Source organism: Spermophilus citellus (genome assembly GCF_964194105.1).
Source record: "Spermophilus citellus genome assembly, chromosome: 8".
NCBI lineage: Eukaryota > Metazoa > Chordata > Mammalia > Rodentia > Sciuridae > Spermophilus > Spermophilus citellus.
The window spans coordinates 121,991,723-122,016,533 of NC_138189.1; the positions used below are offsets into that span (position 1 = coordinate 121,991,723).

A 24,811-nucleotide genomic window follows, 5' to 3' on the forward strand; every position below is an offset into this window, starting at 1 on the left:
TCTCTTTCCAAAGCCAGTTTGGGCACAGATGGCAGCCAGAAATTGCAAGGACATGCAGAGAGGGCTAAATTTGGATGCCTGGGTTCTGAGGATGGCACACCAGAAGTAAAGGAGTGTTTAAGCTTCTGTGTCACTGAGCAGGGGATCATGTGGAACAAGTCAGTAGAGCCTTCTCACTCCCTCTTCCAGCCACCCACACTCAGGTCACATTGAGAAAAGTTATATATTCTGAATTATTATTTTCCCCTATTATGTTTGGCTCTGATACAGAAGTTCTGAAAACCAAGTGCATCACTGCACAGCATCTGAAGTGCTAAAGATTATAGCTAGGAAGCACAGCTTGTTCCTAAGCAGACCAAAAGCTACTGGGACAAAACTACTCAGAAGAAAATACGGTTTATTCTTCAGTAATAAATGATATCAGAGTGAGAGAACTATAAAAGCAATAATGAAAACTCTACTGCTCTCGGCACATTCAGATGAATTCAATCATCGCCCATTTGAGGCTCTGTGGCAGATGCCAAAGAGTTAGTGACTAACAAACAGTCCTTGCATTCATGGAGTCCAAGGTCTAATGAGGAATATCAGACTAATAAATTGTATGTAAATGTGCAGCTAAAAACTGTCAAAAGTGCAAAAAGAAAAAGTAAAGGATGTGAGGGAGTCTCAGGTTTCCAGATGAAGGAGTGGGAGAGGCAAGAAGTCCCTGAGGACTTAAAGTGACATTTAAAGACAAAACTGAAGAAGTAAGAGTTAAAGAGAGAACGAGAATAAAGAATGTACTATGAAGACTAAGGAACATGGCAAGTGTACGACTGCTGCACCAGGGGAAGAGACACAAAAAGAGCCTGGGGAGTGTGGCGAGGTGGCGGAAAGCAGCAGAGGCAGGATATCTCGATCTCAGTGCAAGGAGAAGCCGAGGCAAACAGACGGTTGTTAAGATCAGATCCATACTGCTTAAAAGTTCAGCCGGGCTGCTCTAAGGAAAACGGGGGGTGGGCTAAGACTAGAGGCAGGTACGCCAAAGAGAATGTATGAGAAGAGTTCAGGTCCTCCCTAATGAAGGCCAGAGCAACAGGAATGGAGGGAGGCATGGAGACATCTTCAAGAGGCAGAACCGAGGTGCCAGGTGCTTAGACAGGGACTGCTGGAGGAGGATGTAAGAGAGACAGGTAACAGATGGACAGACAATTGTAAAAGTAAGAGACTGTGTAAGTGAAGTTAGACGCATCTGGATTCAATCCAAACACTCTGACCTTTCATTTCCTTTGATTAAGGACGATGAATATAGTAATGCTGACCTCACAAAGTACCCGTACAGATAAATAAAATACGTAAAGCACTTCACACAGGGGGTGACACACAGTAGGGACTCTAAAGTCTTTGAAGGAGCGTGAATATCATAATTTTTAAAGAAAATCAATACAAAGTCTGGTACCCAATCACAAACTGCATTTTGGGTTCTTTCCTTTTTCTGGCAGTGGTTAGTTAAAAACGAACATGCTCTTTTAGTGCAGCAGATTTGTTTTCTTAAATCCCAGCAGCAAAAAAATACAAAGTTCTGATTGTACCTTCTTTCAACAACCTGTGTTCTAATTTATGCCCAGCATTCTTTTCTCTTAATTTTGAGAACAGCATGGCAAGTTTATTTTGGAAAGCGCTTTTCCTCTACTCTCAGTCCAGAGGTAGTCCAAGTTCTAGATCTGGCAATGAGACATGGCCACATGACCTGAGCTGAGCTATGGGAGCCAGTCCCAAAACTTAGTTGCTCAGCTTGTAAATGGTAATCCCAGGATTGCTGGTGGCTATTTTTGCCATCACGAGGTAAGCGCCTGTTTGAAAATGAAGTCAACGTGGAGGAAAAGCAGGTGAGCAATGGAATGACACAGACTCCTGTTGGCACTTGAAACCAGCTATTCCTGAGTAAGCACTATTCCCTGAAGTTCATTTTCTGTCACAACCTAAAGTCTGATGACTGTGACTCAAACCACTGAATTTAAAATTATAAAAGGCCATTAAAACACTCTCTGAAATTATGTATTAAAACAGTTCAAGGACTGGGCCTGTAGCTCAGTGTAGGGCACTAACTAGAATGCATGAGGCTGTGGGTCCCATCCCCAGCACAACAAAGAAATAAACAGAAATTGAAATACACAGGTTGAAGTTATTAGAAGTGAGTGAAAAAAGTCAACAAAGATGTAATTGCCTTATATTTTCTTACTCTATTTTGTCCCAATAATTACATTTTTGCCAAAATAGCATTATAATTTACAAGTTGTTCCATTCTTATGATGAATGTTTCAAAATATCAATTAAACCAAAGATAGCCTATCTAGGAATAATTCAAACTTAATAATGATTATAAGACTTTATTAAAAATTTTATGTTCTTTTTCAATCAAAAAAGATGGAAATAAAAGGTACAGGAGAAGAACATATGTCAGATTATTCAATTTTTTGACGCAAATGTTTTAAAAGTATTTTATAGAAACAAGGAAAACTCTATTCTTCTCTCATATGACCATATGACCATAATTTTGACATTTATCATCTCTAATATTAGCAGAGGGAATTAACAGTTGCACAGTTGGGTAAAGGAAAAGAGACCTGACAAAGGCCACTAAATGAAGGTTTCAGAATAAGACAGGCCTGGGATCAAATCTGAGCTCTGCCTCCCACGAGTTTTATAGCCTTGGGAAAGTCTCCTTAGCAGATCATAGGGAATGTTGTGAAGATTAAAGGAGATAATCCAGGGAGATTCCCAGCACTCTGCCAGCTCCTTTCCCTACCACGCTAACAGGGCTTGAGTTAGTAGTAGCAGTCACGTGACAAATATATTTTCATTCACAGTCACTTCAACATCTAACCGTCACTTACTATGGAACTTCTGTGAGCCCTGAATAAAGTTCCTGGGGCTTTACTGAGGATAACTCACAAACACAAAAAAAGCAAATGGTATAATATCAAATGGTACAGTCTCCATATGACTGAGGGCAACTCTTCAATAAACAATAAGCCCTGGGCTGTTTGCCTTAAAATACTGACCATTTCAGAGAAATGCATTTTAATCAAAACAATCTTGTTTGTCTGCTTTTGTTGAGAGTAAGGAAACACTACCACATCTGGCCTCAGGGAACCATGTATTATTTGCCCACTATGACTTTAAGCACAAGAAAATAAGATGGCCTACCTTTTTTTACTGTAAAATTTTAAACAAAATTACAAGTGGATGGAACAAGACAGGGATGCCCCCTATCACCACTTCTATTCAATATAGTTCTCGAAACACTGGCCAGAGCAATTAGACAGACGAAAGAAATTAAAGGCATAAAAATAGGAAAAGAAGAACTTAAATTATCACTATTTGCAGATGACATGATTCTATACCTAGAAGGCCCACAAGGGTCTACAAAGAAACTACTAGAACTAATAAATGAATTCAGCAAAGTGGCAGGATATAAAATCAACACGCATAAATCAAAGGCATTTCTGTATATCAGCGACAAAACTTCGAAACGGAAATGAGGAAAAACACTCCATTCACAATATCCTCAAAAAAAAAAAAATACTTGGGAATCAACCTAACAAAAGAGGTGAAAGATTTATACGATGAAAACTACAGAACCCTAAAGAGAGAAGTAGAAGAAGATCTTAGAAGATGGAAAAATATACCCTGTTCATGGAGAGGCAGAACTAACATCATCAAAATGGCGATATTACCAAAAGTTCTCTATAGGTTTAATGCAATGCCAATCAAAATCCCAACGGCATTTCTTATAGAAATAGATAAAGCAATCATGAAATTCATATGGAAAAATAAAAGACCCAGAATAGCAAAAGCAATTCTAAGCAGGAAGTGTGAATCAGGCGGTATAGCGATACCAGATTTCCAACTATATTACAGAGCAATAGTGACAAAAACAGCATGGTACTGGTACCAAAACAGGCGGGTGGACCAATGGTATAGAATAGAGGACACAGAGACTAATCCACAAAGTTACAACTATCTTATATTTGATAAAGGGGCTAAAAGCATGCAATGGAGGAAGGATAGCATCTTCAACAAATGGTGTTGGGAAAACTGGAAATCCATATGCAACAAAATGAAACTGAATCCCTTTCTCTCGCCATGCACAAAAGTTAACTCAAAATGAATCAAGGAGCTTGATATCAAATCAGAGACTCTGCGTCTGATAGAAGAAAAAGTTGGCTCCGATCTACATATTGTGGGGTCGGGCTCCAAATTCCTTAATAGGACACCCATAGCACAAGAGTTAATAACAAGAATCAACAAATGGGACTTACTTAAACTAAAAAGTTTTTTCTCAGCAAGAGAAACAATAAGAAAGGTAAATAGGGAGCCTACATCCTGGGAACAAATTTTTACACCTCACACTTCAGATAGAGCCCTAATATCCAGAGTATACAAAGAACTCAAAAAATTATACAATAAGATAACAAATAACCCAATCAACAAATGGGCCAAGGACCTGAACAGACACTTCTCAGAGGAGGATATACAATCAATCAACAAGTACATGAAAAAATGCTCACCATCTCTAGCAGTCAGAGAAATGCAAATCAAAACCACCCTAAGATACCATCTCACTCCAGAAAGATTGGCAGCCACTATGAAGTCAAACAACAACAAGTGCTGGCGAGGATGTGGAGAAAAGGGTACACTTGTACATTGCTGGTGGGACTGCAAATTGGTGCGGCCAATTTGGAAAGCAGTTTGGAGATTCCTGGGAAAGATGGGAATGGAACCACCATTTGACCCTGCTATTGCCCTTCTCGGACTATTCCCTGAAGACCTTAAAAGAGCATGCTACAGGGATACTGCCACATCGATGTTCATAGCAGCACAATTCACAATAGCTAGACTGTGGAACCAACCCAGATGCCCTTCAATAGATGAAGGGATAAAAAAAATGTGGCATCTATACACAATGGAGTACTATGCAGCAATAAAAAATGACAAAATCATAGAATTTGCAGGGAAATGGATGGCACTAGAGCAGATTATGCTTAGTGAAGCTAGCCAATCCCTAAAAAACAAATACCAAATGTCTTCTTTGATATAATGAGAGCAACTATGAACAGAGCAGGGAGGAAGAGCAGGAAGAAAAGATTAACATTAAACAGAGACATGAGATTGGAGGGAAAGGGAGAGAAAAGGGAAATTGCATGGAAATGAAGGGAGACCCTCATTGTTATACAAAATTACATATAAGAGGTTGTGAGGGGAATGGGAAAATAAACAAGGAGAGAAATGAATTACAGTAGATGGGGTAGAGAGAGAAGATGGGAGGGGAGGGGAGGGGGGATAGTAGGAGATAGGAAAGGTAGCAGAATACAACAATTACTAATAGGGCATTATGTAAAATTGTGGATGTGTAACCGACGTGATTCTGCAATCTGCATTTGGGGTAAAATTGGGGGTTCATAACCCACTTCAATCTAATGTATGAAATATGATATGTCAAGAGCTTTGTAATGTTGTGAACAACCAATAAAAAAAAAGGAAGGGAAAAAAATTTTAAAAAAAGAGTACACTAAAAAGTGCTTTAAGATTCTAATTTTCATAAGAAGCTTTAATATGCAATACTAAAGACATTAATTAATTAACTATTCCATTAAATGTATCCTACTGATATCTTACCAAAAAATAATTACATTAAACACTTGTTACAATTTTTCTGTCTTTAAAAAAATAGGTGAAGGGAGGGAAGGAGGAGAGATATGAAATCAAATTATAGTTATATTTTGTGCATGTATGAATATGTAACAATGAATCTCATTATTATGGTATTATAATGCTCTAATAAAAACTAAAAATATCAAAAAGACAGTGATATGTAAGTAAATCCTTTACTCTTAAGAATAATTTGTGATGAAGAACACATCTTAACATAGTCAGCAGCATGGCATGGTTGGAAAGAACACAGGTCCCAAAGCACACACTGCCACAATTCCTCCACACACTGTTAAGCACCTGTCCTAATCCAGGCACCATGAAAGTTATGGTAACAGAAATTAACTAGATTCATTTCTGTCCTCAAAATGCACATAAATACCTAAGTAAACTTGGTAACAGTCCATTGCTACAGGTACTCAGATAAATGTCTAAATGGTTTATGGGGAAGTCAAAGGATGAAGAGAAGACCATATAGTAGGGTGAGGGATGGAAGTCCCTGAGGACATGATGCCTGGGACTTGGATTAGCATTCGCCATGGTAAATAGAGCTTCTAACTCCATCTCTTTTAACTCGGGTGACTAATTGAAGAACGCTCCAATTCTAGTACTAAACTTTCCCAAAATATGTCTGCCTTATCGTTCCATAAGATTGTCAAAAGAACTAAATAAGTACAAAAGTGCTTTTATGTAGAGCATAATTCCAAGGTCAGGTGCACAATTCTTTAACGGAGATCCCCTGGGTTAGATATTTCAGAATTCAGATCCCTCAATTTTAGGAAGCTGTTTAAACTACATAATACCTACTCCATAGTATAAGATGTAATCAAACCCCAAAATCAAACAAATTAATATTTTACCAGCCCAAATTATGAATACTTTAACTAGGTGGATTAAATGGAGACTATAAATAGCCTTCCATCAGTTCAGATCAATTCCAAAAGATTTTTCAAAGATGTTAGGATTTGGGAATTGTGGGATAGTGGATTGTTCATCTATGTAACTAATACTCTTTCTGAGGGAAGGACAAAAGAGGTATATGTAACTTTCAGGTCCCCTATTTTCCTGAAGATAGCTGATCCCTAACAAAGACAACAGCCAGAAGCTTTTGTTTTAAGTAGGGTATAGCTCCTAGCTTGTTTCCCACGCTTGCCACCAAAACAATGCTATAAATGGCAGCAAACATCACAAAACCACTTAAGTTTATACAAAATGTGTTCACAGCAGTGACCAAACATTATAGTATGAGTCACAATACAGATTGAGGTACAGAAGACAGTTTCTCCCATCTTTTCTGAGCTCAGGGTCATATAAGGTAAAACTGAATGAGGTGAGGTTTCCATGTGGCTCACACCACCACTACTCATGCTCCACTGCCCTGGGGCTACCACAGTGCAGACGAAACTACATTAGAGGTCAGAAGGCCTGGGAGATATATATATATATATATATATATATATATATATATATATATATATATATATATATATATATAGTTTGTGACCAGAGGAGGACAGTCTAACTTGTCCTCCTCTGTAAAATGGGGTGAGGCTAAAATTATCCCCACAGGTCTGGTCCTTCCAGCTCTAACACGCTATAAACCCCTGTCATCTATTAAATGTGCACAGGATACTTTGCAGCAGATGATCTCAGCCAAGTTCTAAGAGGAAAATAATCCGAATTAATTAATGTACATTGCAGTATGGTATTCTTTAACACTTATAGATACACTCTATGCTTTGATAAGCATGCTTCTTAATAAAAACATGCCTCATCAATAAAACTTTCAAAAGATGCTTACAAAATTTAAAGGAGTAAAGTATAAATCCTTTTGGAGTAAGAGGGACACTGAAAAGGCAGGTCATCCCATGCAGTTAAGATTCTGTCCTTGACTAGTTTTTCCAGATTTTATTGTTGCTGTTATTAATAGTTTATTCATAAACTCCACGAATATCTATATATGGCCCATTTTCCCCAAAATGTTCCTTTAATTCTAAATGAGCACTAATTGTTCTTTTCCAACATCTACAAACTAGAAAATGCATGCACTTTTAAAAAAAGAAAAACATAGCAAAAAGAGAGTTTTGATGTTCATCTTTGTGTGTGCATTAATTCAATATTCACCGAGATAATTTTTTATATCCTTGTCAGCATAACCAAAGCACTCAAGACTGAATAAATTCTTGGATTACTGAAATGTACAATGGCTCTGCTAAAAAGTAACTTGCAAACACCACTGCCTCGCTTTTCCAGAAGGTAAGGTTTCCCTATTTCCAGGGAGACCGTATTCTAGTAACAGATGAATGAATGTCTTTCAAAGACTCAGAGACATTATTTTACATATTAATTCTAATTGTTTTACATATTAATTAAGAGAAACAGAGATCAGGTAATATTTCCATTTTCCTAGAAGTTTCTAGAGGTCAAAAATATGATTCTCTGTGAAAGGTCTTTTTTGTATGTAAATTGGGAGAACCAAAATAAATAAATGATTGTAATTTGTCTCTGATTATAAAATAATATTCCTGAAAGAGATAGTACAAACACATATACCCTTGATCCAGGAACCCCATTTCTAGGAAACCAGTCCCACATATAAAGTTGCACAGGTGCAAAACAATTATGTACAAAAAGTATTCACTGCAGAACTGTTTGGAATAGTAAAGAACTAAAAACAAACTGTCAACATAGATAATGAAAAAACTATAGTATATCCATATGATATAGTGCTATTTAGATACAACAAAGAATGAGAAAGCTCCTCCTTTGCAATTCTATAGCGTAATAAACTCTAAGACATAATTCTAACTGGAAAAAAAAAAGAAGTAGCTGGGCATGGTGGTGCACACCTGTAATCCCAGGGGCTCAGGAGGCTGAGGCAGGAGGATGGTGAGTTCAAAGCCAGCTTCAGCAGAAGTGAGGCACGAAGCAACTCAGTGAGACCCAGTCTCTAAATAAAATACAAAATAGGGCTGGGGATGTGCTTCAGTGGTTCAATACCCAGTACAAAAAAGTAGGAGTAGTAGTAGTAGTAGTAGTAGTACTAGTAGTATGGGCTTGGGGTACAGTTCATCAGTACAGCAGATGCCCAGCACCACAAAAACAAACATGCACACACAAAGAACATTGTATATTAAATGTTACCATATACCTACAGAAAGGAAAAATTGGGAATGAGGGAATCTGGATTTTATTACATATGAGTAGAATACCTAACACAACTTGTCTCTGAGCAGAAAGCTGGGTTGTTCAGAGTGGAGAAAGCAGATGACTTCTCTGCATACTGCTTACATTTCAGTCTTTCTATGGTAATCTATAAAGTACCTAACAGAGTAAGGCACACAGTAAGTGTGCTCTAACTGCTTACCACAGCTTTGTGCCTTTTGAATATTAAACTATGTGACTGTACTATCTCTTCATTAATTTAAAATAAAAAAGATGAGTACTGTAACAAAATCAACCCCTCATTTACAAAAAAAAAAATTAATTATAGATGGACACAATACCTTTATTTTATTTATTTCTATGTGGTGCTGAGGATCAAACCCAGTGCCTCACACATGCTAGGCAAGTCTCCACCACTAAGCCACAATCCCAGTATGCAACCTCTCATTTTTAAAATCCATTATTGCAAGGCACAAGAGTGCATGCCTCTAATTCTGGCTACTCAGAAGACTGAGGCAGAAGGATTGCAATTTGGCAAGACTCTGTCTCAAAATAAAATAAAACAGGGTTGGAGATGCAGCTCAGTAGTAGAGCACTTGTTTAGCATGTGTGAGGCCCGGAGTTCAACCCCCAGTAGTGGGTGGGACTATTATTGCTTTAAGACAAATACCCTTGATACCGGTTCCTTTAAGAGGCTTCTTGGTAGCTGAAGCATGAGGCAGTGGGTGAACTCCTACAAGGAAACCACCTTAATGAATTCAAGGCATTCAGATTCAGTTTCCAAATATGTAGTTTAGTCTTAGACAATGACATTTATTGAGCTTTCTTCTCAACATTTATATATCACATCTTCCTGTCCTTCATTAACCCCTGTGTACCCCAAGAATGGGAGAACTTTTCTCTCTAAAAAAAAGTATTCCTTTTTTCATTTGTTAAATCTATCTATGGTTTTCAGTTTGCTATTGCTGTTCTAGTACTGTATCAAATAAATTTCCATCATACTATTTAAGTGCTCTTTTTACTACATAATTCTCATGGAGCTCAGAGACATCAGTTTCCAAGGCCTGGTGCTGGGAGGTAGACAGGACAAGTCTGTTCAGAACTGTAAAGCGTAGACTAGGGTTGTGGCTCAGTGGTAGAGTGTTTGCGTAGCACATTGAGGCACTGAGTTTGATCCTCAACACCATAAATAAATAAATAAACAAACAAACAAATAAATAAATAAATCTATTTTTGAAAAAAGAACATTTTTGGATAAAAATATTGTTTTTTAAAAAACTGATCAGCATACAACACAAATAATTGCCTAACATTTTAGAGTTGCCAAACACTTTTACAGAATTTACCTGAGCTGACCTTCACAAAATGTTCTGTGAGAACCTGTATTATATAATCTGTTTTACAATGAAGTTAGGAGACTTCAACAAGGTTATAACCAGTACAAGGCAAAGTCAGAACTCAAACCAAAGTCACAAGACTCTGGATTTTGTGCTTTCCCAACTCCACACTACTGGCTCAATACCAGTGACAAATGAGTTAGGGTAACACCCTCTGTTTCCCCATCTGAGGTGTAAAAACCTGCTCTATTTGAAAAATACAAATACTGGTAATATAATTTAAGATTGAAACGTGGAACACAAAATTATACCTACAGTGTGACTTCAATTTAAAATACTTATCTATATATAATAAGGCCTTTTAAAAAGTTTAAAAAATTAGTTCATATCACAAAGTATCTCCCTGATACTAAAAAACTAGGAAGTTAATTTTTTAAAAGATTCATTAAAACAGCAAAGTAGGCAAAAGATACTGAAAGTTCACACACACATACACAAAGAAATAGTCTTAAAACATATGGAAAAATGCTAAACCCCATTTTTAAAAAAGAGAAAAGGAAAGCTGGTAGCCAGAGGCAGGAGAATTTCAAGTTCAAGGCCAACCTGGATAACTTAAGAGACACCTGTGTCTCAAAATTTAACAAGAGGAGGAGGGGGTTGGGATATTGTTCAGTGATAGAGTACTTACCTAGCAGGTACAAAGCCCTGATTTGAGAGATAAGGAAATAAAAATAAAATAAAAATCAATACCTATTATTAGATTCGCCCAAATCTGAGTTGACCATCCACACCAAATAAATACAGATAGAGATACAAAATTTTATGACCATATATGAAGGGCAATTTGTGATAGCTATCCCAAGTGCAGAGGCAGGCAGTCTGATTTAGGGGTCATCATTAGACAGCCTGTTATAACACACACACACTAGCCAGAGTGACAGGGTCTGTGCATACAGGCGCATACACTCAAACAAAAAGCCAATTTTAATGATATGGTAAAACTATCATGTAATTATAATGAGAGAAAAGCAGATCATATAACTTGATGTATAATATAATTTACTGAGTACAACTTAGCTTACCCCCATGTAACAAAAAACCACTGGAAGGAAATAAATAAAAGTGTTAATAGTTCAATTTTATGTGGTAGTATTAAGGATGATTTGGACTTTCATTCTTAAATTTGCTTGCTTGCATTTTCCAAATGTTTCATAAAACTATATTGTCTTAACAATCAGAAAAAAGGGTTCACAAAATTCTTTAAAATAAATTTACAAGCCAGGTGTGGTGGTGCATGCCTGTAATCCCAGCGGCTCAGGAGGCTGAGGCAGGAGGATTGCAAGTTCAAAGCCAGCCTCAGCAATAGGAGGCGCTAAGCAACTCAGTGAGAACCTGTTTCTAAATAAAATACAAAATAAGGCTGGGATGTGGCTCAGCAGTTGAGTGTCCCTGAGTTCAATCTTCAGTATCAAAAATTAATTAATTAATTAATTAATACCAACATAAAGTTCAAAAGGAGGGCATTTAAAAAGAAAGGGGGAAAGTAGCTACCCTGACATGAACACAGACAGGGTGCTGAGATCAGCTCTGAATACATCCACTGGAAAAATTTTTTTAATATTTCATTTAAAAGCAATGAACAGTTGAATTTGAACTTTTGACAGGTGGTACTGAAACAACTGAATCTAGAAACATACCATAAAACCTTCACAAAAATTAACTCAAAATGAATTGCCAATGTAAATGTAGCATGCAAATATAACTCAGAAAGAATAACACAAGAGACAACCTAGGTCACTTGGGTATGGCTGAGAGTTTCTGGATAAAACACCAAAGACACAACCCATAAAAGAAATTAACAAAAGGCAAAATTAAAAACTTCTACTCTGCCAAAGACACTGTAAAGAGAATGGGAAGACAAGCCACATACTGGGGGAGGGGGGGGGATATGTGTAAAAGACATATCTAATGAACGACTGCCATCCAAAACAAAAACAAAAACTCTTATAAACTTGACAATAAGAAAGCAAAACATGATTTTAAAAATGGCAAACAACATGATTTAAAATAGGGCAAAGGCCTGAGCAGACATTTCACCAGAAAAGATAGATAGCAAGAATCATGCTCTACATCATGTCATTAGAAAAATGCAAATTAAAACAAAATACGAGCTATTCACTATTAAAATAGCCCAATCTAGAAGGCTAACAATGCCAAATGCTGACAAGGATATGGAGTAAGAGAAACTCTTACTAAGTGTTGGTCATAGAGACATTCAGAAGACAATCTGGCATTTTCTTACAAAACGAAACATTACTCTTACTTTACAATCCAGAAATCAAGTTAAAAACATGTTCCCATAAAAATCTGCACACAGATGTTTAGAGTAGCTTTACTGATAACTGCCAAGACTTGGAAACAACCAGGCTGTCCTTCAATGGGTAAAAAGATTATAGATGAAATATTCTTCAGGGTTAGAAAGAAATAAGCTATCAAGCCATGAACGGACAAGGAAAAACCTTAAGTATATTAAGTAAAAGAAATCATTCTGAAGAGGCTAAATACTGTATGATTTTGATCAAATGACACTCTGGAAAAGGTTTAACTGTGGAGATAGTAAAAAGGTGAGTGGTTGCAGGGGCTGAAGAGAGAAGGAATGGGTACATGAAGTACACAGTGTTTCTGGGGTAGGGAAACTAGCCTGTATGAATAATAGATAAAGCACATCATACATTTGTCCAAACCCATTAGATGTACATCACCAATAGTGAACACTGACGGAAGCTACAGACTTTGGGTGATAACTATGCGTCAATACAGGTTCATCAGTTGTGTTACAATTGGCTAAGTACACCACCCTGGTGAGAAATGTCAATAGCATGGGAGGCCCCAGGTGCATGGGGGCAGGAGTATTATGGGAACTCTGCTCAATTTTGCTGTGAACCTAAAATTGCTCTAAATGTAGTCTAAAAGGGAATTTTTTTAAAAATTTCAATTGTCAGAGGAATTTTTTTTTTAAATACAGGAATTTTTGGCAATAGTTTTAAAATATGTGACGGGATTATTCTCTGAATTTGGTCTGTTATGGTCCGCTAGAGGGTTCCCTGTGATGGTGAGAACCAAGGACACATTACTTGAGCTTCAGATATCACCATCAAGTCTGTTCCTGTTCACTTCACGAGTTCCATGAGTTCCATCCACTCAGCTGGAAAGGTGAGGGTCCACTTTCACACTGCTCCAGGGAACATTCCCAGTCCTTGCCAGTTCTGCTCCTCCCAAAAGAGCAAAGGATTCTCATAAGAATAGTTCACACTATGGTATGAGTTACTGCCTACAGAGAACAAGGGTTAAATACAAAGAAACAAGGATTGAGTAACAGGAGGTTTTGCTATCAAGTGAAGGACAGTGGGAGCAATATTAGGAGGACGGGGAACCTCTACCTCCCTCTATCATAGCATGCCACTGCTAGTCCTGCCTACTAGTAGCACACTTCTGCCCTAGTCACATTCCCACAAAGGATTATTGGCCATTTACGTTCTGAATCCAAACCATCTTTGCCCTCAGGAAACATTTTTCTTTTTAGGATGCTCATCAGGCATGTTTTGCCATCTCCTGTTCACTCTGCTGAGACTATATTTCAGCAAATATCTATGTGGCTTGCTCCCTTACATGGAAAACGATTACTGTAAGGTAGTTTTGATTCCCTTGATTACTCAGAGCCAAGTCTTCCCATTTCTGAAAGTTAAGAGCTGAAAGGACCTAACACCACCTACACAGTACTTCCCAAACTTGGCTCCCTTGTACAAAGCTTTACAGTTTCCACCTGCAGGAATTTGATTCAGTTATTTAAAGTGAATCAGGGGGCTGGGGATGTGGCTCAAGTGGTAGCGCGCTCGCCTGGCATGCGTGCGGCCCGGGTTCGATCCTCAGCACCACATACCAACAAAGATGTTGTGTCCGCCGAGAACTAAAAAATAAATATTAAAAATTCTCTCTCTCTCTCTCTCTCTCCTCTCTCACTCTCTCTTTAAAAAAAATAAATAAAGTGAATCAGGAACCTACGTTAAAAAAATCACTTACTTGGGAAATTACTACCCAATCCATCATCTCTGCTTTTTTAGAAGAGAGTAGAAACAGAGATATTTGGAAACATTCCCAAAGACATAGTGAATTCAAGGCAGAGAAGACTTCCCTACCCCCAATCATGAAATCAAGGTAGAAAAGTTCTTTCCACAGGTTTTCACACATTAGAGATGAAACAATAACTTAATTTCATAAAGTTCCTCTTTTTAATTTTTTTAAATTTACTTTGAGCAGGGTAATATGGAACAGTAAGAAACAAGGGTTTTCATTAATATCTGTTCTATAAAGACCTGAAAGTAGTTTTCTAAACTTTCTAAACGGATAGAACTTTAGATTAAACTCTTCAAATATAAAGCTTAACACACGGATTTATACCTGATATCCAAACATCCCCTTTAGGCCCATTTAAAAAAAAAAAAAAAAAAAAGAAAGAAAATTCTTAGCAATCTTGGTGTTTCCACAGACTACAGGCTAGATTCGCTTTGGTGAGTCTGGACTGGGAGCTCTATTATAATCTTAGATGGGTCACAAGTTATGGCTCTCACCAGTTCCCATCACAGCTTGCTCCATCTCTGTTCAGCAGATATTCAGCTTTTGTCATTCTGACAATAAAAGGATAAGGCTAAGCCAGAGCCTGACTCACAACAGGAGTCATAATAGGAGAATCAGGAATCCTGGACCAGTCCAGTGAGCATTCCAGTTGAGCACAGAGCTGAGCAGGAACTTGAGGGGGAAAGGCTTCAGAAGTTGCCATGGCTTGCAGACTTCAGCGATGAAGTAAACTCGCCTTCCCTCCGGAACACTGTCATATGGACATGATTACTTATGGTGACTAATAACAAGTGCTTTATCCTATTATGTCATCAACGCTTATCAAGATAAGACCCAGACAAAAGTTTATATCAGTTGTCAGTTTCTATGAAAATCCCCTGTATTTAGACTGCTGTGATTCATTCCCAGTAATTGACATGTCCTCAGAGAGAAAAGATGAAAGCTGAAATCTAAATCAGACATGGAACTGCAGCAATACCAGATTATCACCACATTCCTTCATGCATTTACTCAGTCTCAAGTTACATCTCACAACCATCAGCTAGTGGAATCAGCTCTTATAACTAGACAAAGAAAAACCCTCATGGCACACAAAATCAGTGAAAAGGGAAGGAATGCAGGAAGGACAGAAGAACTTGTGACAGTAATGACCAGAACATAGTCACACCCAGCAATGTACAACCTCCCTGGGAAGTTTGTCACAGGCACAAGACTATCAGCTGACTAGGCTTTGGTTGTTTTTTTTTTTTTTTCCTCCACCCATTTCATTCAACCTGTCCAACAGCTGCTTTTTCTATTAAGTAGTATCAGAGTAGAATTTCACACTGTTTCTATGTGCAGAACACAATGAAAAATATTCTTCCCACGCCTACAACCTGCATTGTACTTTATTTTAGCAGTCTTTTCCTAGACTCTTCAGAATTCTTTGGTTTGGTACTTTAACATACTGCTATCTAAATCTGGGACTAGTTCTGCATTTCCTAGTCTGTAATCCTAGCTTCTATAAATAAAGACTGGTAGCAAATCATGGTTGGCTTATGTCTGTGAAGCAGTTCACTAGTGAAAATACACCTTGGTTTCTGCACTCACTTTCCTCTTAAAGCAACCACCACAGACAATCTAAGAATTTTCCTTTTTAAACAGAATTAGTTGACCTAAAATATATGTGAATCCACATCTAAACTCAATCCTCTGCTTTTTCCATCCAGGGGATTGTAGTGTTTTGGTGTTGGGGCCAGGGTCTTACACATGCTAAGCGCTGGCTCACCACTGAGTCACACCCCAAGCACCCATGGTGGTAACTAAAGCAGCACAGAAAATTTCTTCTGAATTCAAATTTCAAGATATGAAACTGTAAGCTTAATTGACTCTGAAGTATTTTGTTTCAGTTCCTCTTCAGCATGTGAAGGATATACTTTAAAACAAGAAGGTATGACAGGTTTTCTCTTACCACTGATTCACAGATATGTTTGGCAAATGTTCATATAAACAGTCCTAGGGCCTTATCTAATTTTCTGAATAAGGCCAAAATCAAAAGTTGTTAATAGCCTAGCTACAGTCCAGATTTTTAAGACAGGAAACTGGAAGCAATTATTTGAACACTGCATCATATACTCAGCATCATACTTCAAAGTTACCATATCTGAATTGTTACCAAGGAGATTTGTATTGACAAAGAACTGACAATGCCTCATGAAACTGTAGTTCTTTGTTAAATCTGCAACTTCATAAAACGAACTGAACCCCAATATCTGTCATTACAGAGGTGAAGAGGAGTAGAAGTGGACAACTTCTATCCATGAAACCACAATGAGATAATAAAAATGTTTCTTTCTGCATTGAGGATTATGTCTGTTCAGCACAGTGGCCACTGTTATATATGCCATGTGACTCTAGTGTATTTGTGGAGACTTTTTTATTCATCTTTTGAATTACTGGGGAAAAAAAATCATAAGGGCGGAAGGGGGAGTAGGGGGTGTACACATCTCCCTACTGGTCAGTATGCTCAACTAAGAAAACTACCTGAAATTATTGATTTCAGATAGCCAAGAGCAAAAGGTGAGTTGGAAGTCTACCTAACTGACTGCCATATAACTCAGGCAAACAGATAACTCATGAGCACTTTGGAGCCTGATCCCCACAGTAGGAGCTTCTGTCAATAATTCACTTCTACCCCTGAGGTTGGCCCAACTCATAACAAAGCTGGAAACCAGCACAATACTGCAAAGAACACATATATTCTTAAGACTGTAACAAAGGGAAGAGAAAATGGATGACGTCTACCAAGGCATCTGGTAACCAGAGATTAATTCCAATTAATTCCAAATTAATCTAAAAATCTATGTCATCATTGTAAAAAAAAATTTTTTTTTTAAACCTTAGCATTAGGAAAGTAAATCTAAAGGATGTTAAGATAAAGGGGTGGCACACACATGTAATCCCAGTGATTCGGGAGGCTGAGGCAGGAGGAGCACAAGAAGTTCAAAGCCAGCCTCAGCAACTTATCAAGGCCCTGAGCAAGACCTTGTCTCAGAATAAAAAATGAAAAGAGCTGGGGATATGGCTCAGTGGTTAAATGCTCAGTACAGAAAAAAAGGTGGGGGGGGGATAAAGAAAGGGGGAATGGGTACAAAAACATTTCATTAAGTTTAAAGTGTTGCTAAATAAAAATAGTTAAAATCCTACCCAAAACAGCCAAGTCACTGAAAGGTTAGCAGCTTATATAAAACTTTTTTTAAATGGTGTACACCAAATAACTTACTAGGAGAGGTGGAATTCTATAGGGTAACCAAAATGCAGAATACAGAAGGTCCTAATAGTATATGTTAGAATATTTTAGAAAATAATTTTAAAGTAATATGAATCTACCATATAGTTTAACAACTGAGAGTGAGACCCAGAAAATCCTAGAGACCTCCCCATGGTTATAAGGTTCCTGAGCAGCAGAGCTGGGGATCTCAATCAAGATTCAGATAAACTGAGCCATTTCATTACTCTCCTATCACCCAGCTGTCCTTTCTTGATAAGAAATAGATAAAAACATTATAAAAGTGAAATCCTTATCTGAATACTCATATGTATTTTTCTAAAATACCACATCATTCATTACCTCCTCTTCTACAAACATATCTCTTTGAGTGGACAACATATGACCCAACACTTTAAGTGACTTCCCCCTTCTAACTCTCTAATCTACTGGGTTCTCAGATTATAGTGAAGTATTTACCCTTTAATTAAGTTTCTCCTCAAAGATTTTTACATGACAGAAACTATATCCTGGTTATTTGTCATTCAAATCAATGAACATACTTATGAGATAAACAGCTTATAAAATGTGCTCATTTTGAGCAAATTCCTGTAAGAAAAAAGCATTTAAATGAATTTAGAAACTTTATTTTATACTATTCGTGAGAAGCAGAGCTTAACCTTTGGTTCTCCTTACTATTGACAGACATAAGATTTTGAAATGAAACATAATTCTCATAGTTTTTCCTTTCTTTCTTCTTCTTCTTGTTTTTTTTATATGCAATAAAATTCCTTACAAATAGTGTTTCAATTAAGTTCCATTACTAGTGAAATTAATGAATTCTTCCAAAGTAGATGAAATAACCTAGAAGAATATACCAAGTATAAAGTTATTCTTTTTAGATAAGCTCCAGTATTAAAATTATCCCTCTCTCATGAAAAGGATTTTCCAGAGGGAGACTGGGCTCTCCTTCAGCACCCTGCCTCCACCAGAAGGCACAGACATTCAGCTACCGTGCAGCTAGGAAGAAGCACAATCCTGTGCCCTATCTACTACTAGGTATGGAGATACTTCAGGACTACAACTTTTTCCCCCATAAATAAATGCAAATAGTATTGTTCAAGTTGCAACAAAAGGAAAATGATATAACCATTTCTTTTAAGTTGGCTCCAGCAAACATAATGAAAAGTTAAGAAAGCAGATGGGTAGTAGAAACATAAGAATCTCTAAAAAATGCCCAAGCCTAAAACTTTTTCCGTAAAGGAAAAGTCTTCTCTGTGTACACACATCAGTAAGCCCATTTCTCCCACTTTGAGGCATTACTGAAAAACAACTTTCAGGTCAATACAACTCTATCTACTTGGTACCAGTGAATTAAAACTTTCTCTGAGACTTTAAAATAGAACTAAAGTTTCAAACCTGTCATCTGGTTCCGTGTGATCAGTGCCCCTTCCAACCCCAGCACATTTTCGAATCTTTGTGCATAAAAGCGCCTTGTAAATTCTCCCAGCACCAGAGAGGACACCACTCACACATCTGGCCGAATCTTGCCAGCCTCCTGGCAGGTTTGTGGTTTTTGCTGTGCCGCCACACATCTTCGGAGTGGTTTAATGTTCTTTCGGTTTATCCCAACCATCAATGTGAACGTGGACTTGGACACAAATCTTGAAGTTCCTTTGTTATTTGAGGAATATTCCGCAGCGAACAGCAGTTCTTAGCTATCATTTCACTCCCTATACAGTATATGAGACAAGCTACTTGGCAACAGCCTACTAATTTCCTCTTTAAGAATCAAAAAAAAAAAGAGGAACATTTATTTGTTACGTAAATTAAGCCCATGGATGATTTAGGAAGTCAAATGCATCCATCACGTTATAAAACATGCTCTCAGCAAACCCATTATAAACATAGACGAGTACAAATCCCACTTCCTACTTTTGTTCCCAAGCTTGTACTCCAGTTAGCAAAAGAAAAAACACTCAACAGGTTGAGCAGCTTGGACTGACTCACTCCATCTGCGCTCCCTAGCTGGAGATTATGTTGTAGTCAATTAATTGGTCACAAGACTATTCATATGGCTCTGGGCAGTTGCAGTGACTTGCCTTCAGCTGCAAGGTTGTTCTGACTTTGGCCACACCACCCTCTTAATGGCTCTCATGTGAGCAAGTGTCAGCTGACAGGTCTTTCTCTGCAACCTTGCAAAACTCTACCCATAGCAAGTGAGAGACAGCAGCCAAAATGTAGGACTAAATGTATATTATGGTGATGTAGGGAGAAGGAAGCAAGTATGGACATTCTCTTGCTTTAATATAGGGAAAAAATTAGTAAGCAAAAAGAGTAACGAAAATGACAAGCCATAAACCCTCAAAACTCTTGCACTGAATTCCAACATCCAAGTTGAGAAAGCCCTAGGACAAAAGCCACTTCAATTTTGACTTCTGATACTAACATACGTCATCTGAAAATTAAGAATAATGTTATAAAATCAATATCATTCTATGAGTTCATGGATAAAACATTTTCTGCCTATCTACCTATCGTGCTGGTGGCTGGACCCAAGGCCTTGCCATGCAAGGAAAACACTCTGCCATTGAGTTACACCACAAAGCCCCAAATTTTCCTTTTAGAAGAAATAAAAATTATAGTTCCCTAAAATACAGGTAAAATCTGATACAAACAAAAACCCAACAACAAATGATTGCCCCAATTTCTTTTTCTCATCCTGGAATCTGGCTCAAGAAATATTAACAGACCCCTAAAATTTGGTGAACCCTTGGCTGGCTCTTTGGTTATAGGAAGCTTTAAATATATCTTCACATATGGTAGCCATGTATTTCACTCCACACATATGAGAAAAAATTGATGTAGCACAGCCCTAACACATGACTGTATATTCTATCCCTGAAAGTCCCCGTAAAATGAACTCAAAAAAGATCTAAAATGCACTCTCCCTTAAGAAATAAAGATTGCAGTACACCTATGGCAATAGCTTGGCTTCTCCATGGCACATGCTAAATTGACAGTATCGAGTCAAAATCAGATTAGGAGGGGCTGGGGTTGTGGTTCAGTGGTAGAGTGCTCGCCTAGCATGTGCAAGGCCCTGGGTTAGATTCTCAGCACCACATAAAAATAAATAAAACAAAGGTATTGTGTCCAACTACAACTAAAAAATAAATATTAAAAAAAATCAGATTAGGAGAAGATGAATTCATTTTTCAGGAAGGAGAACACGTTGAGCTTAAAGCTTAACTGCAGGGCCATAGTTTGGTCATGGGTTAAAAAGAGATAACTTTCTCTTTTTAATAGAGAATCAGAAGATTACTTATACAGCAATATAAAAGTATTTTCAGTTTTAGGCACATGGTGATTGAGAGAGCAAAGACTGGAAGCAGAGCCTCCTCTCAACATCCTGTGCCCACCTAACAAGGGGTTCACGTGTGGCTCCAAACCAACTTTTCCAATTACCTAGGGTCTGGCCTAAAAACCACAAGAGAAGAGAGAGACAGAGCCTTAAAAATGCCCCCAAGCCCTATATTTTATAAAATAGGTAATAGAGATACTAGGGGAATACACCCCACTCTATGTATAAAAACTCAATTTTAGTTTTAAAACTTCAATCTCTAACAGATATTTACCTAGGATCTGATGAAAAGTCATGAAATTCTCTTTTGAAACATCTACTGTATATGAATTTTTTATCAGGTAGTTAGACACAAAACAGATGTGTGTTTTCTACATTTTCCAGAGGCTTTGAATAATGATATAAACATGTACATTTTATTCCTCATCCAGGAGGTACAAACACTGTAAATAATAAGAGATCAAAATGACAACATACTTATAAAGGACATTTAGGTGAAAAAAGGATTTAGCTACATTCAGAAAGAATTCTCTTAAACAGAAACTAAACTAAATGGCACAAAAAACACTAGGTCCCTTTAACCAGTCCCCTTCATTTAGGCACCCATCCTCATGTACCTTATATGTGCCAGTTGTTGTTCCTCCCTAAATTCAGTCAGCACATCTTTCAGCCACCATTTCCTTGGTAAAGTGATGTCCAAACTTAAGCTTGTAAACACAAATTGCTGCTCAACCCCTGGGGGCTCCTGATCCCCAAGTTCTGAAGTGGAATCTGAGAACTCACATTTCTAACAAGCTCCAGGATGCAGGTGCTGCTGGCTGGGAACTGTCCAATTGGATAATTACTTCCTTAAGCAAAACTTCCATCTTCCCCATGAAGAATTTTTCATTCCCTAGGCCTCTGTTCCTTGTATTGCCCTATAATACTTTTTAACCATACTTGTTTTATGACAGTATATGTATCTTATGTCCTAACCAGATTGTAAACACTTTGAATGTAAAAACTGGGTCTTGGGCTGGGGTTGTGGCTCAGAGATAGAGCGTTCACCTAGCATGTGTGAGGCACTGGGTTCGATCCTCAGCACCACATAAAAATAAAATAAAGATATTGTGTTCACCTATAACTAAAAAATAAATATTAAAAAAACCTAGGTCTTGACATTCATCTTTGTATGAATGTGCCAAGTTTTATGCATGGTAGATGCCCAACAGATAATTCCTGATGAAGCTAAGTATGTGCATTAAACCAGATACAAATCTACCTGCAACAAGCAGTACTTCTGAGACAGTCCTGTGCACACATTCTGAGCAGGAGGCACTTGCACACTCATTCTGCTCTCTAACCTCATTTTCTACACCAAAAGTTCCCAGAGGCTCACATCTTATGGTCACTACAATCAATGTAACTCACGTGGTATTTTAATGCAAAGGACACTTGGACTTTTAAAAAGTGAAAATGTCATTTCCTCTGTTATCCTAGTCCATAACCCTTAATTCCACAGTATAAAATCAGATAAAAAATAATAAAGTACAGATGCACATCAAAACCACTATTGTACTTAAAATGGATGCTTCTATTTGAACCCCAATTTCTTTTTTTTTTTAATATTTATTTTTTAGTTCTCGGCGGACACAACATCTCTGTTTGTACGTGGTGCTGAGGATCGAACCCGGGTCGCACGCATACCAGGTGAGCGCGCTACCGCTTGAGCCACATCCCCAGCCCCCAATTTCTTTATATTTACTTGAGAGTTCTAAAATTTCTTCAGTAATTGAAAAACAAGCAATAACTGTATCATTATTATTTTTCTGAGATCAATTATTTTTCTGAGAATCCAGAGCATCTCACTGGGTAGAGAGAAGGTATGTTTAGACCTTTAGAGCCCTAAAGTCTGTTCTTTCCCTCAACCAATCTCCCTACTTTCTCAATCCTCTCTTTCCTGAAATGGAACAATACACTCATGCTGCTATCCATTATCATGTTGTGGACCCTACTTTTGAGTCTTAAATCATAAGCATACTATAATTTAACATCAATCTTATTTGTAACTTTACACATGGTTGAGTTCTCAACTTCCTTCACATAATTGATCCATGCATTACAGAAAATAATTTGGTTTATCCAAAGTTTACAAACTTAGAAAACTGTTTGCAACCACTGATGAGACTCCCACACTCCTCCAGCAGTTCAACATGTTGACTGGAATGTTGCTCTCCCTCTGATACTTCCACAATACAGAGAACTTCACCAGTCTGGGAGGGAGGAGCAGAGAAGTATAGTGAACTGAACCCACGTGATATGCATAAGGCAAGAAGACTACTGGTTCAGACTTTCATTTTTTGGAACTGGGTATTGAACACAGGGCCTTGCAAATGCATTCTACCACTGAGTTATACCCCTAGCCCACACCTCAATGTTTTTGTTTTTGTTGTTACATTATGATTATCCATAATAGCAAGAGTCATTCCTTGTGAAATATGTAAAAACAGCTAACATAAATTGATCAATTTCATTCCCTAGAACCTTCCCTCCTCCTTCTCCTTGATCCCTTTCCTCTATTCTGTTGGTCTCCCCTCAATTTTTTTTTAAGTTGGTGCATTTATAATTATACATTAAGGTGAAATTCATTGTGATATATATATATATATATATATATATATATATATATATATATATATATATGCACATAGCACAATTTGGTTAATTTAATTCCCCAGAACCTCTTTTACCCCTCCCCTCCTCTGTCTCCCTCTACCCCCTTCCTTTACTCTATTGGTCTCCCCTGGATTTTGATGAGATACTTTTTTTTTTTAAAGAGAGAGAGAGAGAATTTTTTTAATATTTATTTTTCAGTTTTCGGTGGACACAACATCTTTATTTTATTTGTATGTGGTGCTGAGGATCAAACCCAGCGCCCCACACATGCCAGGTGAGCGTGTTACCACTTGAGCCACATCCCCAGCCCAAGATCCTTTTTTTAAAAAAAAAAAATTTAATTGTAGATGGACACAATACCTTTATTTTATTTATTTATTTTTTGTGGTGCTGAGGATCAAACCCAGTGTCTCGCACATGCTAGGCAAGCACTCTATCACTAAGCCACAACACCAGTCCAGTGAGATACCTTTTTTATTACTTTTTTCTCTCTAGCTTCCACATATGAGAGAAAACATTGAGCCTTTGACTTTCTGAGACTGCTTATTTCATTTAGGAAGATGTTCTCCAACAGGGCACAGTGGTACACACCTGTAATCCCAGGGGCTTGGAAGGCTAAGGCAGAAGGATCACAAGTTCAAAGCCAGCCACAGCAAAAGAGAAGTGCTAAGCAACTCAGTGACACCCTGTCTCTAAGTAAATACAAAATAGGGCTAGGGATGTGGCTCAATGATTGAGTGTCTCTGAGTTCAGCCCCGGTACCCCCTGCCTCCAAAAAAGATGTTCTCCAGTTCTATCCACTTACCAGCAAATAACATAATTTCATTCTTCTTTATGGCTAAGTAAAATTTCACTGTATAAATATAATTTTATAAATTTTCTTCATCCCACCTAGACAGGTTCTTGGCTATTATAAAATGTGTTACTATAAACATATGTATGTATCACTCTAATATGCTGATTTTAGTTCTTTAGATAAATACCAAGAAATGGAATACCTCAGTCACGTGGTGATTCCATTGCTAGTCTTTTGAGGAATCCCCATAGCGGCTGTACTAATTTGCAGTCCTACCAACAATGTATAAATGTTCTTTTTTCCCCCACATCCTTGCCAGCTTTTTTTATTATCTGTATTCTTGATGACTGCCATTCTAACTGGAGTGAGATAAAAATCTCAGTGTGGTTTCAATTTGCATTTCCCTGATTGCTTGCTAAGGA

At 37.6% G+C, this 24,811-nt stretch overlaps 1 protein-coding gene across 6 annotated transcripts in view; it reads right to left on the bottom strand.

The window, feature by feature from the left end:
• The window catches only part of FNIP2 (folliculin interacting protein 2), a 111,996-nt gene that overhangs the window by 56,972 nt on the left and 30,213 nt on the right, over positions 1-24,811 (bottom strand). For 2 of the 6 annotated variants that reach the window (XM_081303623.1, XM_081303620.1), the window contains exon 1: positions 18,997-19,285. The exons of 2 other annotated variants lie outside the window; for them this stretch is intronic. In XM_081303623.1, coding sequence (XP_081159749.1) covers positions 18,997-19,172 — 176 coding nt within the window. In that variant the 5' untranslated portion in view covers positions 19,173-19,285. Of the gene's footprint in view, positions 1-13,330; positions 13,356-18,996; positions 19,295-24,811 lie in introns of those variants that run through there. 2 more of the 6 variants (XM_081303622.1, XM_081303626.1) reach the window with 2 other exon arrangements.